Raw genomic sequence first — 16,683 nt, 5'->3', positions numbered from 1 at the left:
TGGGAGGCCGAGACGGACGGATCACGAAGTCAGGAGATCGAGACCATCCTGGCTAACACGGTGAAACCCCGTCTCTACTAAAAATGCAAAATATTAGCCGGGCGTGGTGGCAGGCACCTGTAATCCCAGCTACTCAGGAGGCTGACACAGGAGAGTTGCTTGAACCTGGGAGGCAGAGGTTGCAGTGAGCCGAGATCGCACCACTGCACTCCAGCCTGGCGACAGAGCAAGACTCTGTCTCAAAGAAAAAAAAAAAAGAAAAGAAAAGAAAAGAAAAAGAAACTGCCAAACAGTTTTCCGGAGTGGCTGTGCCATTTTCCATCCTCACCAGCAGTGCATGGGAGCTGTAGTTTCTGTGCATCCTCATTTGGTAGTGTCATTATGCCCTCTTATTTTAGCTGTACTAATGGGGGCATAGTGATATCATAGTCTTCATTTGCATTTCTCTAATGGCTACAGATGTTGACTATTCTTTCATGTGTTTGTTTGCCATCCATATATTCTCTTTGATGAAATATATCTTCATGTCTTTTGCCTATTTTCTTTCTTTCTTTCTTTTCTTTTCTTTCTTTTTTTTTTTTTTTTGGTTTTTGTAGAGAGGGTTTTGCCATGTTGCCCAGGCTGGTCTCAAACTCTTAGGCTCAAGGAATCCTCCCACCTCGGACTCTCAACATGGGGGGATTATAGGCCTGAGCCACCGGGCTAGGCTTTGCCAATTTTCTTTTTTTTTTTGAGACGGAGTGTCTCTCTCTGTCACCCATCCTGGAGTGCAGGGGTGCAATCTCGGCTCACTGCAACTTCCACCTCCCAGGTTCAAGCGATTCTTGTGTCTCAGCCTCTTGATTAGCTGGGATTACAAGCACCCGCCACCATGCCCAGCTAATTTTTGTATTTTTAGTAGAGACGAGGTTTCACCATGTTGGCCAGGCTGGTCTCGAACTCCTGACCTCAGGTGATCTGCCCCCCTCGGCCTCCCAAACTGCTGGGATTACAGCGTGAGCCATCATGCCTGGCCATCAGTTTTCTAATGGGATTGTTTGGGGGTTTTTTGGTTTTGATTTGTTTTGTTTTACCGTTGAGTTTTGAGTTTTTTATTCTAGATACGAGTCCTTTGCCAGATACATGGTTTACAGATGTGTTCTCCCTGTCTATAGCTTGTCTCTCCATCCTCTGAACCGGATCTCCCACAGAGCAAACGTTTTTAATTCTGAGGAAGCCCAATTTATCAGTTTTTTTCTTTCATGGGTTATATTTTTGGTGTTGAGTCTAAGAAACTCTTTACGTAGCCTTAGATCGCAAACATTTTCTCCTATGTTTTCTTCTAGAAGTTGTATAGTTTAATGTTTTGTATTTAAATCTGTGATCCATTTGAGTTAATTCTTATATCAGGTGTGAGACTTAGGTTGAGTTTGTTATGTTTGTTTGCTTTGTTGTTTATTTTGTCCAAGATGTCCAAGGCTCCAGCACCATTTGTTGAAAAGACTATCCTTCCTCCATTGAATTGCAATCTCCCTCCATTCGCTTCTTTTGGTTTATTATAACTCATATATAGCCCAATTTACAATATCCTGAATTATGAAAAGTTTATCTCCTAAAATTCTGCCTAGTCTTTCTGTCTCCTTCCCCCCTTCCCTCCCGCCGTGTGTCCTCTCTTTCTCTCTCAGTCTTTTTCAACAAGAAATAATTACTGAGAGCAGCACTGTGCCAGTTCACACCAGATATAAACCATACCCGCCCTCGTGATGTTGGTGGCCAATGGCCAAGACCTGCTGTAAATCAGCAAACCAATGAATGAGCGCCCCGCGTGGGAGGGCGCCGGACCAGGGCTGTCCTAGGATGGGCTGGTTGGGGAGGAGCCCTCTGGGGAGGTGGCCTCACTACTGGGACCTGAAGGCAAAGGGGAAGCTGAGTGTGTGCTGAGCGAGAGAAAGAGGATTCCAGGACTCGGAAGACGAGGTGGGGGGTGGCATGAATGTCAGGAAGGAGCTGGAGAAGGAGGCAGGAGCCGCTGGAAGGGCCCTGTGGCCCGGGCAATGAGTCTGGGCTTAGGCTAAGACATGGGGGGGCCATGGAAGGCATTTTAAGCAAGGGGTGACATGATCTGACTTATGTCCTAGGTTCTCCCCATGTCAAACCAGCTTCTCCACCTTTGTATCCAAGGTAATGCGCCCCAGCAGAAGCGGGCACAGCCTGCCGGTCTCCTTCAGAGAACCCAGGCTGGGGCCGTTGGGACTCCCAGGGTTTGTCGGTTACTCTCATGCCCCAAGCCCCTTTCCCAGTAATAAGAGCTGCTGGCCGGAGCAAGACATGAGGATGTCAGCCGAGCCCGCAGGAGGGCTGAGGGTGCCTTTGTGGTGGCGATGGACGTGCCGGGGACTGCTGAGAAGAGAGCTTTTCTGTTGTGAACGGCCTCTTGGGGTAGATATTTTCAGATTACGAATCTAGTGTCATTAGAAAACACAGCTATAAATTAGGCTGCTCAGAAGCATGGGGTGTGTAATAATTAAGTAATAAAAGCCACCGCAGGGGTAAAAGAACTGGAAAACAAAGAACCACCGTGTGTAGCAGCACCACAGGCTGCTGTGTGAAGGACCTGTGCGCAGGGGCGGCAGCTTGAAGCTGCTGAACCTTTGCTCAGACAGAATCCCAGCTCAGCCCCGGCCCAAAGAGAGCTGCGTGGAGGGGAGGCAGACTGGCCTCGGAGCACGGTCAGGGCCCAGGGAGTGGATATTTAGGGTCTGGTTTAGCTCCAGCTGTCTCTGGGCCATAAGCTGAAACACGTGGAGAAGCCCGGCAGAGAGCGGAGCCAGCCTGATAGGGCGATAGGGCAGGGCGAGGCCTGGGGCGGAAGGGGAACTGCTACTCAGCGCCGGCCAATTGCTGCAGCCAGGAGTGCAGTCCAGCATGGGCAGAACTTACAAATGTCAAGACACTCGAGGATGTTGTTTTTTGAATGGAAAAAATTTTAAGTGTTGACAATGATTTCAAAGTTTAAGACCACCACGCAGGCCACATAAAACGCAGAGTGAGAGGCTCGAGGTCTGCCATCTCCGGTCCTGAGCTGTGTGACCCTGGGAGACGCTTCCCCTCTCAGCACCTCCATTTCCTCATTCTTTTTTCTGTGAAATTAAGTCACGGGGTAAGTTCTGAGGTTCTGACCCCTTCCTGGGGCATTTGCATCTTTGAAAAACACATAAACCAGGCGCGGTGGTTCACACCTGTAATCCCAACATTTTGGGAGGCAGAGGCAGGAGGATCACTTGAACTCAGGAGTTTGAGACCAGCCTGGGCAACATAGTGAGACCCATATCTCTACAAAAAATAAACAAAAAATTAGCCAGATATGGTGGCGCACGCCTGAGGTCCCAGCCACTTGGGAGGCCGAGAATATCAGATAAAAGCTGTGGATTCTCTCCCTAGATGAAAGTCTTTACATAGCTGCACAGAAATAATCGCCTGCACCTTCATGGGACTTTGGGAGGCTCAGAGCCTGGGGTTAGATCATCTCCAGGTCCTTAAGCCTTGAAGCATGAGGCCTGGATGCAGCGCCTCTAGCCGCCCCAGTGACTGAACCGGAGGTGCCCTGAACAAGATCCCACGGTGACCCAGGTGCATAGTTTGAGAAACGCTGCTCAAAGGGCCCTTCAGCTGTCGAAGACTCTTCATGTTCCAGTCACTGGCCGTGTTCTGGATACCGCTCATGGGAAAGGTGGTTCCCATCGATGTTTCCCAGTGTGTAGGCTGAGGAACCCCTGCGTACGAGTGTCCTGTGGCCAGTGTCACAAATTACCATGAACTTGGTGGCTTACCCAACAGGAAATGATTCTCTCACAATTCTGGAGGCCAGAAGCATGAAACAGGAGTCAGCAGGCCCCGCTCCCTCCCAGGGCTCTAGCCGAGGACACTTCCTGCCTCTTCCAGCTGCTGGCGGCTCCAGGCGTTCCTTGGTTTGGGGTTACAGGGTAGCTCACGTTATATTAGGTTGGTACAAAAGTAATTGCAGTTTTTTTCTATTGAAAGTAATTTGAGGCCAGGTGCAGTGGCTCACGCTTGTAATCCCGGCACTTTGGGAGGCCAAGGTGGGTGGATCACTTGAGGTCAACAGTTCAAGACCAGCCTGGCCAAATGGCCAAACCCCATCTCTTCTAAAAATGCAAAAATTAGCTGGGCATGGTGGTGGGCGCCTGTAGTCCCAGCTACTCGGGAGGTTGAGGCAGGAGAGTCACTCGAACCCAGGAGGTGGAGGTTGCAGTGAGCTGAGATCCCACCACTACACTCCAGCCTGGGCAACAGAGCGAGACTCTGTCTCAAAAAGAAAAAAAAGGAAAAGAAAAAGAAGTAATTTGACAATGCTGGTCTAGAGGCTTGATTACCTTCCAGTTTACTCTGGGTTTTTCCCCCGAACATGTTTGGTAGGCAGTCCAGCATCCCTCCTAGCATATCAGTTCTGGCACAGTATCTATTTGTCACTGTCAGTGATGTCAAGATTGATAACTGGGGTCAATTTTATGTTGTGTATATTTACCACAATAATAAAATGATGGTCATATAAAGGGCTGGTCATTCGGTTCAGCTGCTGCAGCATGACCCATCTGCTGGGAAGCTCCCCATCAGCCTCCACCTAATCATTTTAGCAGCCACAGATGAATGTTCCCTAGATCCATTATTTCATTAGGAGTCGCAAAACACTGATTTCCCCACTAATTCTGTCATTCCTCCTGCATTTATGAGCTCTGGCTTTTCTATAAAGAAATTTTCCGGCCGGGCGAGGTGGCTCCTGCCTGTAATCCCAGCACTTTGTAATCCCAAGGCGGGCAGATCACGAGGTCAGGAGATGGAGACCATCCTGGCTAACACGGTGAAACCCCATCTCTACTAAAAATATGAAAAATTAGCCAGGCGTGGTGGCGGGTGCCTGTAGTCCCAGCTACTCGGGAGGCTGAGGCAGGAGAATGGCGTGAACCTGGGAGGCGGAGCTTGCAGTGAGCTGAGATCTGCCACTGCACTCCAGCCTGAGCAACAGAGCGAGACTCTGTCTCAAAAAAAAAAAAAAAAAAAAAAGAACTTTCCCTTATCGCCTATTTGATTACCCCAAGATGCAGTTTGTACTAGAAAGGCAGGGAAATGTTCTGTTATTTATTTTCAGAATAATGATTTTGTGTCCCAGCAACCTCCAAACTGCACAAGGAGGGTTTCCTTTTTTCCCACCAGAATTATGCATATATATCCATATGTCATATAGAGAGTGCTGTATGATGGATTTCAACTCACGGCCATTGTTATTCTGTCTAACGCTCAAATTGTCCTGTCTTTGGCCAATTTGGGCTGGCCCCTGTGGTCCATTTCCATGTCTCCCAGTAGCCTCTGACAGCCTTCTTGCTTCTGGCATGGGGACCTCCTGGGCACAGAGATCAGCCATTTCTCCAGTGATCCCTGGTTCTTTTGAGCAGAGAACGGCACTTAGAGACCACAGTCTGGGCACTAGGGGTGCTCACTGCTACTGAGTTGTTGTCACTTCTAGACTTTCACAGTGGACAGAGATAGGGATAGGAAACATGTTACTTTTTATCAAGAGGAAAACTAATGAGTTCATAATGATATTTACAATTCAAATTTAAAATTACAGAGGTTTTTTTCTACTTTGATTTTATATAGGTATTTCTTTTCTCCTAATGACATTTATATAATTACTAATTTGCTTTATCCTGGAATGTATACACAATAGTTTCAAACTAACAATATCAACATTATTATTAGCAACAAGGACACAGCTTCAGATTTCCTCATGGTTCTTTTTATCCTCAAGATGTCTTACGCTAGGGATATTCTACCCAAATCTCTTTTAAAGTCACTTGAAGCTGGGCGAGGTGGCTCACGCCTGTAATCCCAACACTTTAGGAGGCCGAGGTGGGCAGATCACTTGAGGTCAGGAGTTTGAGACCAGCCTGGTCAACATAGCAAAACCCTGTCTCTACTAAAAATACAAAAAATTAGCTGGGTGTGGTGGCTGGTGCCTGTGATCCCAGCTGCTCAGGAGGCTGAGGTGGGAGAATCACTTGAACCTGGGAGGCAAGGTTGCAGTGAGCTGAGATTGCATCACTGCACTCCAGACTGGGTGGCAGCGTGAGACTCCACCTCAATAAATAAATAAATAAATAAATAAATAAATAAAGTCACTTGAAATCATCTGTGGTTATGCCACAACTTGACATACAATTAGGCTCATTTGCTTTCTCCTGTTGTTATTTGGGGTAGATGCTAATCCTTTCTCTTTAATTTTTTCATAATTAGCAAAAAAACCATTTTTTATGTTTCCAAAGTCAAAACTATAACACAAAGTCTATTCAAAAAGTTCTAGCTTTCCTTTCTGTCATTTCCTTCCTGTTCTCTCCCTCATTCTACAGGTAGCTTCTTAGTTAATAAGTTTGGTTTATCTTTTCATTTTCTTCCTCATGAAAATAGAAATATATGTATATGCATCATATATATGATATACATCATAAATTCTAGATATCTATCTTATATATATGGGGGCATCCTATGGGACTGGTTAGGGGTGCTTATTTAGTTTTCTCTGGTTGGTTCTAAGCTCCAAGTGGGTACAAAACTTAGGGGAGCTGGGAGTTATTAACCAAGTCCTGGACATTCTGGGTTGGCTGTTTCAAGGTTATTCTTTGGCTTCCTGGCCTGTTGGTAGAGACCACAGTCTGACTTCCTACAAGTCTGGCATAGCACGTGGCTTCCTGGGCTGGTTACTGTACAAAACGGGCTGGTTTCCTGGCCTAGCTGCTGCAGATTGTGGCTCATAGTTCTTTTTTTTTTGAGACAGAGTCTTGCTATGTTGCCCAGGCTGGAGTGCAGTGCCATGATCTTGGCTCACTGCAACCTTCATCCCCCAGGTTCAAGCAATTCTCCTGTCTCAGCCTCCCTAGTAGTTGGGATTACAGGCACACGCCACCACACCCAGCTAATGTTTGTATTTTTAGTAGAGACAGGGCTTCACCATGTTGGCCAGGCTGGTGGCAAACTCCTGACCTCAGGTGATCCACCTGCCTCGGCCTCCCAAAGTGCTGGGATTACAGGCGTGAGCCACCGCACCCAGCCCATAGTTCTACTTTTATATGTGGTTTGGCCATTGTCCATTTGGATATTCCGTCTCTCAACCTGTTTAGAGATTAGGTCCCACCTGGGAGCAGTTGGCCATTCGCTGCTACAGAGGCTTGTGGCTGAGCGGGTCTGCCTTGCGGTGCTTCCCGTGCTGCTCTGGGATTTTACCCTTCTCATCTGTAAGATGGGAATAATACTAGTATCCATTTTCCTGTTGGGAAGGGGTGGACCATACAAAATGCCTAGGGTAAGTGCTCCTTGGCTGGAAATCGTTGTCAAAGGGAACCAGAGCCAGACACTGATTAAAGGTGGTAAAGACATTTTATTCAATACTATTGCAAAAAGGGAGAGGCTTCAGTATAGAACTGAGTTCAATTCCATATACAACAGAAGTGGGGTGTTTAGCAGAGGAGCCAAGGGAGGGGCGGGGTCAGTGGATGGAAAATTACTAAGAGGAGACGTCAAGGCAGGAAGATCCTTGCTAAAGGCAGGCCAAGGTCATCAGATATCAGGGGTGCGGGTGAGGAACTTAATCAGCTGTCAAGGGTAATCAGATGTGAAGGGGTGGGGAATCAACGTAGCGGGACTCTTGGCTACAACTGGCTTCAGCAGGCCAAGGAAGGGCCCAGAGATGAGGCCTAGTGAGAAAGAGCTCAGAGGACCAGACCTCTAACGTCTGCTCAAGGAGGGAGTCCTACCACCGTCCAAGGCCCACTACTCATAAGCCTACGTGAGGGACCTGTTTCGTGGCTTTTGAGCGCTGGGAGAGAGGCTTTCACAGCCGGGGGAGGGAGAGAGGCTTTCACAGCCGGGGGAGGGAGAGAGGCTTTCACAGAGGTGGGAGTGATGTACCCCACAGCCCCTGACGTTTAGGAGGCTCCCGCGGGCAGGCGGTGGGGAGCGGGTGCCTCTGGTCTTTCTGGGGCCTCAAGCTCTGTCTGGACTTCTTCCCTCCAGGCCTTCCACACCCTTCTTTGATCTGCTGCAGCACCGGTACCTGCAGCTGTGGGTACAGGAACAAAAGGCCACCCAGAAAGCCATCAAACTGGAGAAGAAGCAGAAGGTAAATGCAGCCCTCGCTCCCAAGTTGCCAGCTGATGGGGTGGAGAAGAGAGAAGGGCTGGCCAGGGCCAAGCATCGAGATGACACTTGTGTATGTTTGTCATTGGGGATGAGTGGGAAATCAGGTTGCATCTTCTGACCAGCATCAGAGAATCTACAGCTGAAAGCATCTTGGTGATTATGCAGTTCATACCCTACCTAAGCTCAGAGCGTAGAGGAGATGGGTCCGGGCCATCACTCAATAGGCCCCGTGTGACCCTGAGCGGGGATGAGAACCCAGCTGTCCTGACTCCTACCTCGGGACCCTTCCCACCAAACCTCTGCACACACCCAAAATCAGATTTTAGACTAATCCAACCTGGCCCACACAGAAGTATGTCCTGTACAATCTATAGAGAAAAGGCCAATAAGGCAAAGTTGAAAAGGAAACCACTTCTGAAAGGGTGCCTTAAAGAACACATTATATTAAACTTTGTAACATTTTATTACAAATTAACCAGGAAGCAGCATTCCTAACACCTCCCGTGCATGACGCGCATCCTCTCATCTATGCTACCAAAGCCACAAGGCAGGCATTGTAATCGCTGCTTCCCAGGCGTGGAAGTCGAGGCTTGGGGAGGCAGTGCCTGCACAGGGAAGTTTGAGCTGAGGTCCCAAGGATGTCCAGACACTGCCGATTGCTGGTGATAGGAGTCCCTAGCAACAAGCAGGATGTCAGGGCAGTCAGGTTTTTAGCAGGAAGGAAAACCATCTTTAATTGTTCGTTTGTGTTGTCATACACCTGTGAAAATACTCAAGGCCGGGCGCGGTGGCTCACGCCTGTAATCCCAACACTTTGGGAGGCCGAGGTGGGTGGATCACCTGGTTTGAGACCAGCCTGGCCAACATGGTGAAACTCCTGTCTCTCCTAAAAATACAAAAATTAGCTGGGCATGGTAGTGGGCACCTGTAATCCCAGCTACTCAGGAGGCTGAGGCAGGAGAATAGCTTGAACCTGGGAGGCGGAGGTTGCAGTGAGCTGAGATTGCACCACTTCACTCCAGCCTGGGCGACAGAGTGAGACTCTCTCAAAAGAAAAGATACTAGAATGGTACTTCCTGGCTGGGTACGGTGGCTCACACCTGTAATCCCAGCACTTTGAGAGGCCAAGGCGGGCAGATCATGAGGTCCGGAGATCGAGACCATCCTGGCTAACATGGTGAAACCCCGTCTCTACTAAAAATACAAAAAATTAGCTGGGCGTGGTGGCATGTGCCTGTAGTCCCAGCTACTCGGGAGGCTGAGGCAGGAGAGTTGCTTGGACCCAGGAGGTGGAGGTTGCAGTGAGCCAAGATCGTGCCACTGCACTCCAGCCTGGGCAACAGAGCAAGACTCCGTCTCGATAAAAAAAAAAATAAAAAAAAATAAATAAATAAAATAGTACTTCCTTTAAAATATTCTGAAACTCGAGCTTTCAGAGAGATCAGATTGGCCTCCTCGGCAGTAGGTCCAGACTGATGATGGTAAAATCAGAATCACTCTATGTTCACACGGTACTTTATAGACTTCATCAAGGCGTGGCTCTGGCGTGGCTAGTTGCCATGACAATCACAACCAGCACCCTCCCCAAGCCTCTGAGCTGAAGGCTGGGCTGAGTCTGCACCCTGAGTTTCTGCATTTAGTTCTCTGAGAATGCCCTGAGGTCAGTCTCTCCTCCTATCATCTCAGTTTGGTTTATTTCACGGGGAAACTAGGGCTCAGAGAGATGAAGTGATTTGCCAACAGTGTCAGACCTAGGTGTGTCCAGCCTGAGAGTCCAGGCTCTTCCTGAAGAAGAGGTCCCACTCCTGCTGTTTACGGAAAAGCCTGGGGCTCAGCAACAGCGCCTATGATGTTCTAGGGCCAACCGGGGGATCGGAGGAGTCTTTCTAGAAATCCTGGTACCCTCAGGAGGGGCCAGGAGGGGTGCACGAAGTGGGAGGCTGAGGATTTCCAGGCGTGGCGGGTGCCAGGGCCTCTCCTGGCTCTTCTCAGCAGTCTGCAGAACGCCAGACACCTCATTAAAGAGCTCGGCCTTGTAATAACATTTTAAGAGCAACCCACGACTAGTTTATTCGTTAATGGCTCAAGCAAGAGTCCACTTGCTGTGGTAATGGCCGATTTCAGAGGGAGCATTACCAGCACAAACTGCTTTCTAGCCCCGCATTAGAGCTGGGAGTTTTTTTTTGTTGTTTGTTTGCTTTTGTTTTTGTTTTTGTTTGTTTGTTTTTGAGACGGAGTTTCACTCTTGTTGCCCAGGCTGGAGTGCAATGGGGCAATCTCAACTCACTGCAACCTCCGCCTCCGGGGTTCAAGTGATTCTCCAGCCTTGCCTCCTGAGTAGCTGGGATTACAGGCGCCTGCCACCAGGCCCAGCTAATTTTGTATTTTTAGTAGAGACGGGGTCTCACCTTGTTGGCCAGGCTGGTCTTAAACTCCTAACCTCAGGTGATCCACCCACCTCAGCCTCCCAAAGTTCTGGGACTACAGGCATGAGCCACTGTGCCAGGCTTAGAGCTGGGAGTTTTAATTAGCAGGTATTTCACGCATCCCAGAGTGTTGGTAAACCGACCCCATCTTCCAGCTCTAGGACAGAGCCCCTCCTTTTCAAGCAGAGCCCCCAAAACAGCTCGTGTGGTTTGGAGCAGGTACCAGCTCTGCATGTGTGGCTGAGTGAGTCTCTCTTTGTTGGGGTCTTGGTTTCTGCATTGGGTGCGGAAAGGGGTCTGATTAAACAAGGCCCCACCGTACTGTGCCTGTTGGGGGAGGAAAATGTCTTTCCTTCTACCCATTCTAGACTCATGGCTGAGGGCCCTATCACAAAGACAGATTTGCAAGAGAAAAGCATTCAAATGTCTTTCAGTTTTATGTGACACATGAGCCTCTGTAAGGAAATGAAGGCCCAAAGAAATGGTTAAACGCATATATTTTTATGCTGGATTTGGTGAAGAAGGGGATAGTTGTGGAGAAAGGATTGGATGAATAGTGTGATCTTTTGGTAATAAACTGGGGGAAACTTCACAAGGCCTGTTGTTCAGATTATCAGGATGTTCTTTACCTGTAAGTTTTGGGGGGCACCTCTCGAATGAGGGTCGCATAACCTGCTTGAGGGGAGAAGGGCAGGGGATATGAGCGAGACGTCCTACTTCTGCCCTTTTTCAGTATGCCAAGGGGGCATATTTGGAGGTATTGTGAACCCCATCACTTAGCACGTAGCAGGCACTCAGAAAACACTTGTTGTACCAACCTCGTAATCTTGCTCCAAGATTCTCTGTGGCTGCTATATTGTCCTACAAATGGCTACAAACCCCCCAAACGCTGGGAGGCTGTGGTCTGGGGTTGATAGACAATTTACCGGACTTGCTTAGACGGTCAGTTTGCAAAGCCACATCCCCACCACCACAGACCTCAGTGTCCTCCTTAAGTCTGTAAGCATCGGGGTATGTCCTGATTTGGATGGTGATGACCCCAGATGAAATTCGTGGCAACAGCTACCAATAAGTGAGCCATCATCTTGGCCAGCCGCCCTCCTCAGAGCTCCACTCAGCAAACCCTGCAAGAACCCTGCTCAGTGGGCGTTGGCACCCTATTGCTAGCAGAAGGAACTGAGGCTCAGACAGGTGACATGGCTGTTTGCCTCTAATTCCGAAGCCTGGCTCCATAACCCCCGACTAGACAGCCTCTCTGCTTTGGTTCAAAGATAGTTTCAAAACCTTCTAGACATGACCAGGTGCGGTGGCTCACGCCTGAAATCCCAGCACTTTGGGAGGCCAAGGCCAGTGAATTACTTGAGGCCAGGAATTTGAGACCAGTCTGGCCAACACGGTAAAACCCTGTCTTTACTAAAAACACAAAAATTAGCTGGGCGTGGTGGTGGTTGCCTGTAATCCCAGCTACTTGAGAGGCTGAGGCAGGAGAGTTGCTTGAACCCGGGAGCCTAGATCACAGCACTGCACTTCAGCCTGGGCAACAGTGACACTCCGTCTCAAAACAACAACAACAAAAAACACAAAAAAACGGGTAGGGGGGTTTGTAAGTGATCTACAGACACTTTCAGTAAAATTAATACAATAAAATCAGTAAAAGGGGTTTACTGGGGTGGTGGCACCTTCGATTAAACTCGGTTCAGTCTTTATTTGCCGATTGTGCCGTCTGTGTGCTTCACACCATGGGAGGTGACGCGGAAGGTTTACTGGGCCCCGCCCTTGGAAGACAGTTGCCTTTAGGGAAAGAGGAAACATAAGCCTGGTGAACCCCAGGGCAGATCCATGTTCTGTAGGGCCTGAAAGGTCTACAGTTTGGAATCCCAATTTAAGAGAAAATACACAAAGGAAACCTGAGACCCTGTGAGCTCATGCCCAGGGCCCCTCCTAACTGAGCCCTGAGATAAAGGACTTGGCAGCATTGATGGCCTCAGGGCTACTCCGCCAGGCCTCTGTCCCCAGTACTCCCCGGGGGCTGCCCTGAGCCAGGTCTGTGGCTCTGGCCATAGCCAATACTGACGACTCCCAAACCAGGGCCTCCAGCCCATCCCCAGCCACCTACGCCCCATCCCCTGGCACATCTTAGGACATGACACAGTCGAAGCCAAGTGCCAAGTGTTTTGGGTCAGTCTAGAACAGACCTTATGAGGTATGTGGCTCTAACAGTGGACTTGCTGGCACCTGTTAGTGGGCACAGGCATGCAGGTCAGGAGCAGAGGGGCTTCCACTGTGTCTCTGAAATCACACCTGCAGAGACACCATGGTGGGAGGTCCCTGAGTCCCCCGAAGAAGCTCTCACTCCTCCTGCACGAGCAGGCCATGGAGGACCTGCCCTAAAAGACACTAACCCCTGGAATCGTGCACTTCTTCATCCAAACACCGTGGAGTCCTGGGGACCCACTGGGGCTGCGTGAGCCACGGAGGACAAGTTCAAGAATGACTGAGACACTATCCATGCCCTGAGGGTGGCTGCACGCTGGAATCCCACATGTTCCAGAGACTGGAATGCTCTGGGTGTCCTGGAGTCCCACCTCCCCCCACCCCCCAGTCTCCTGAGCTGTGGCCAGAGACAGGATCATGGAGGCAGGTGGTGTGAAACAGCCTTGGAGAAGGGCTGGGGCCAGAAGGAAAGTGACTGAGGATCTTGCCACACCAAGAATCCCAGCCCTCTGTCTCTATATCCCTTCAGCACGGCCTTCTCCAAGTAGCCAGGCAACCATCTCACCTTTGCCTTTCCCTGGCCTGCAGGTGGTCCTTGGGAAGCTGTATGAGACCCGGAGCAGTCAGCTGAGGAAGTACAAGCCGCCCGTGAAGCTGGACACCCTCTGGCACATGCCTCACTTCCAGAAGGTCAGTGTCACCTTCATCTACACCTCTCCCTGCACCTTGCTGGCTGCCGCTCACCTAGCCAGGTACTTACCTGCTGTCTCTGGGTTCTGTGGGCTTCTCACCATCGATTAGCACGACAGCCGCAGCAGCAATCGCAACAGCTAATGTTTCTTGAGCACTTCCCAAGGCCCGGAGCTGAGCCTTTGTGACTTTTCACATTCACTGAAGGGGGCAGCTGCTGCTACCAGGCCTATTTTCCAGACAGGAAACAAGGTGGATGCTGCGGAGTGGCAGAGTCTTAGGCTGAACCCAGACCATCTGGGTGCAGAGGCTGGGTGGCTGTCCACCTGGGGTGGAGGCTGTCCACCTGCAGAGGAGGCTGTCCACCTGGGGAGAGGGCTGTCCGTCCGCCTTGAGGAAGGAGGCTGTCCACCTGGGGCAGAGGCTGTTCACCAGGGGAGGAGGCTGTCTCCCTGGGGCAGGGGCTGTCTGGACCAAACCTCCCTCCAGGGAAGGGGTAGTTGATGCATGACATCCTGCGCTGGGAATTTTGGGGTGCAAGACAGATGCATGCCAACCAGCATGAACTTCCCACAGAGTGATGTCCCTGAGGAGAGAGGAGCAAAGGTCTACCAAGGACTGGGGCAAGTGTGCGACACGTACCCAGACTGACCTAGATAAGGACCCAGGGAACATGCCACGTTCTGGCCTCAGAACTCAACCGGTGTTCGCTCAGCCTTGTAGCCCTGTAGCACCCAGACAGGGATTCATCTTCAACAGCTTTTGGCAGGGAAAGAACAATGTAAGAGCCAGGGGCACCGTATGGAGAAAGGGAAGTGGGAGATTTGGGAACAGTGGCTTCAGGATGGGGCCGGGGGAGGTGCGTGTGTCCAGCTCGGGCAGAGGGAGCCTTTCTAGGAGGCCACAAGGCAGTCACCTGGCCCCAGGAAGACAGCTGCAATGTTCCTGGGCAGCCAGGCCCGGCCACTGTGCCGCATTAAACTGCAATTTAAACAATGAAGGGGCCGGTGCCTTTCTGAGCCTAATGCACTCGAACAGGCTGTAGAGCTTCACCAGAGAAACCTGCTCTGCCCCCCTTGACGCGGCCTCTCATGTCCTGCCCAAGTGGCCTCTGCCAGCATATGTCAATGACCATGCGCCCCGCCGCCCGTCAGTGCGCTGCCTCCGTGCACAGCAGACGTCAAGGGAGGAACAGGGCCGAGTACGTTTGGGAGGTGGTGGGAGTCACTGCAGCTCCGCAGCTCCTCTCACCGCTCCTGCCCTCGACAGCACGGCTCCTCTCTAGCTTCTCTACCTTTTCCAGCCATGTTGCTTCCTCTGCTTCTCCTGCTCTCTCACTCACTCAGCAGATTCTGTCCACAGCCTCCCTCCTGGCCCTGGCTGTGGTCTTTCCTCACTGCCTATTTTTTTTTTAAGGCTGGGTCTCACTCTGTCACCCAGGCTGGAGTGCAGTGGTGCAATCACCTTCATTGCAGCCTCAACTTCCCAGGCTCAGGTGTTCCTCCTGCCTCAGCCTCTTGAGTAGCTGGAACCACAGGCTTGTACCACCATGCCCAGCTGATTTTTGTGTTTTTTGCGGGGATGAGGTTTCGCCATGTTGGACAGGCTGGTCTCAAACTCTTGGCCTTAAGTGATCCTCCTGCCTGGGCCTCCCAAAGTGCTGGGATTACAGGCATGAGTCACCACGCTCAGCCACCTCCCTGCTCTTTTCTCTGTGAGAATCCCTGCAGTTCATGGGGACGCTGCCTGAGGAGGGACTGGGACCCAGCGTTCCACTGGCATGGGCTGCCCTCTGCAGCACTCTGCTTTAGGCCTTGACTCCCAGCCCCACTCAGCCCCCTCCTCTCTGATTTAGAGCCCAAGACCATGGACACAGGAGGCTCAGGTGTTCTTCCCTCAGCAGAGCAAGGAAAGGGCTCCAGGTAACAGTGCTGCACCTGTGCTGGGAGCTCCGGTCTCACTCACCTGTGTCCCACGGCGCCTGGCCCCGAGTAGGAGCTAAATGCACATAGAATGAGTTTCCATTTTCCAAAGACGGGATTTGACTCAGCTGACCACGGGTCTGCCAGTCTTGAGACCGTTGTTCTGAAATATGATTATGACCAGTAGCAAACCAGGAATGATGGACTCCTGTACCATGCCAGGCACTGTGTGAGGTCATGTGTGCATATTACTTCATTTCAGCCTCAGAACAAGAGTCCTGACCAGGTGGTGCAGATGAAAGGCAGAGGGGGAGCACCTTCCTTGCCCAGACAGTGGCGGGGACAGGAACCCAGGTGTGTCTGATGGCAGGGCCCAAGCCGAGACACATGACCTATCGGGCCATAAAACTCATGAGAAAGAAAATCAACCTGCAAGCCACAGCATCTACTGAGTGTTCTCCTTTCCAAGGGTATTCGCAGGATGCTGGGAGTTAAAGCTGCAGGCTGTCTCCCTATCCTACTTGCCAGAAACCTGGGGCCAAGGGAAATGGGGAATTGTGCCGGGTTCATCCCTGGATGCCACCCTGTCCAACCCAGCAGAGACCCTTAGACACACAGAGTGCTGCCGTTATGGGTGTCACACGCAGTCCCCTCCTTGTCAGGAAGTAACACCAACAACAAGTATTTACCGAGCCCTTAGAATGCACCTGGCGCTGAGCAGGTCTCATCTCATAGATATCATGCCCCCGTTCTACTGACATGGAAACTGAGGCTTGGAGAGGTGAGAAGTGGAGTCTGGGTCCAATCTGGGGTTTCCTAGCCCCAGGGCCTCCCGAGGACCCCTTCCCTCACCTCCAGGCCCCACCCACAGGTCCCCATTCTCACCACCAAGGGATCCTTTCTTCCCCTTCACGGCCCTTAACTCTGCAATTAATTAACTGGGCAATTTTTTTCATCTTGCTCAGTAAAATGTGAGCCCCCCAGGACCGTGCCTGTCAGTTCCACACCTTGTCCCCAGAGGCCAGCAGGGTGCCTGGCACAGAGTAGGGGATCAGTAAACATCTGTGGAATGAATGAATGAGGGGATGAAAGACTGAACCGCCAGTACAGCCCAGAGTGACAGAAGAATTTAAAAGTCTGTTACAGACCTGCTGAGCCTCCCCTTTCTCCCCTTCCCAAACCAAGCACCCACCATCCCGGCAGCCACCAACTGGGCCTGGACTCAGGGGTCCGGGTGGGCG

The 16,683-nt window shown here is 50.8% G+C and overlaps 2 protein-coding genes across 4 annotated transcripts in view; one reads left to right on the top strand and one right to left on the bottom strand.

Moving 5' to 3' along the window:
- Window positions 1–16,683, bottom strand: part of DDX31 (DEAD-box helicase 31) — a 141,663-nt gene that overhangs the window by 614 nt on the left and 124,366 nt on the right. The window lies entirely within an intron of this gene.
- The window catches only part of CFAP77 (cilia and flagella associated protein 77), a 161,634-nt gene that overhangs the window by 117,902 nt on the left and 27,049 nt on the right, over window positions 1–16,683 (top strand). Inside the window, exons 4-6 of one of the 2 annotated variants that reach the window (XM_054659228.2) lie at window positions 8,065–8,170; window positions 13,419–13,520; window positions 14,097–14,516. In XM_054659228.2, coding sequence (XP_054515203.1) covers window positions 8,065–8,170; window positions 13,419–13,520; window positions 14,097–14,171 — 283 coding nt within the window. In that variant the 3' untranslated portion in view covers window positions 14,172–14,516. Of the gene's footprint in view, window positions 1–8,064; window positions 8,171–13,418; window positions 13,521–14,096; window positions 14,517–16,683 lie in introns of those variants that run through there. The other variant, XM_001168332.7, reaches the window with a different exon arrangement.

Source organism: Pan troglodytes, chromosome 11 (genome assembly GCF_028858775.2).
Source record: "Pan troglodytes isolate AG18354 chromosome 11, NHGRI_mPanTro3-v2.0_pri, whole genome shotgun sequence".
In the NCBI taxonomy this organism is placed as follows: domain Eukaryota; kingdom Metazoa; phylum Chordata; class Mammalia; order Primates; family Hominidae; genus Pan; species Pan troglodytes.
Note: the sequence above shows the minus strand (reverse complement) of the source record. Positions and strands in the feature narration are given on the sequence as shown.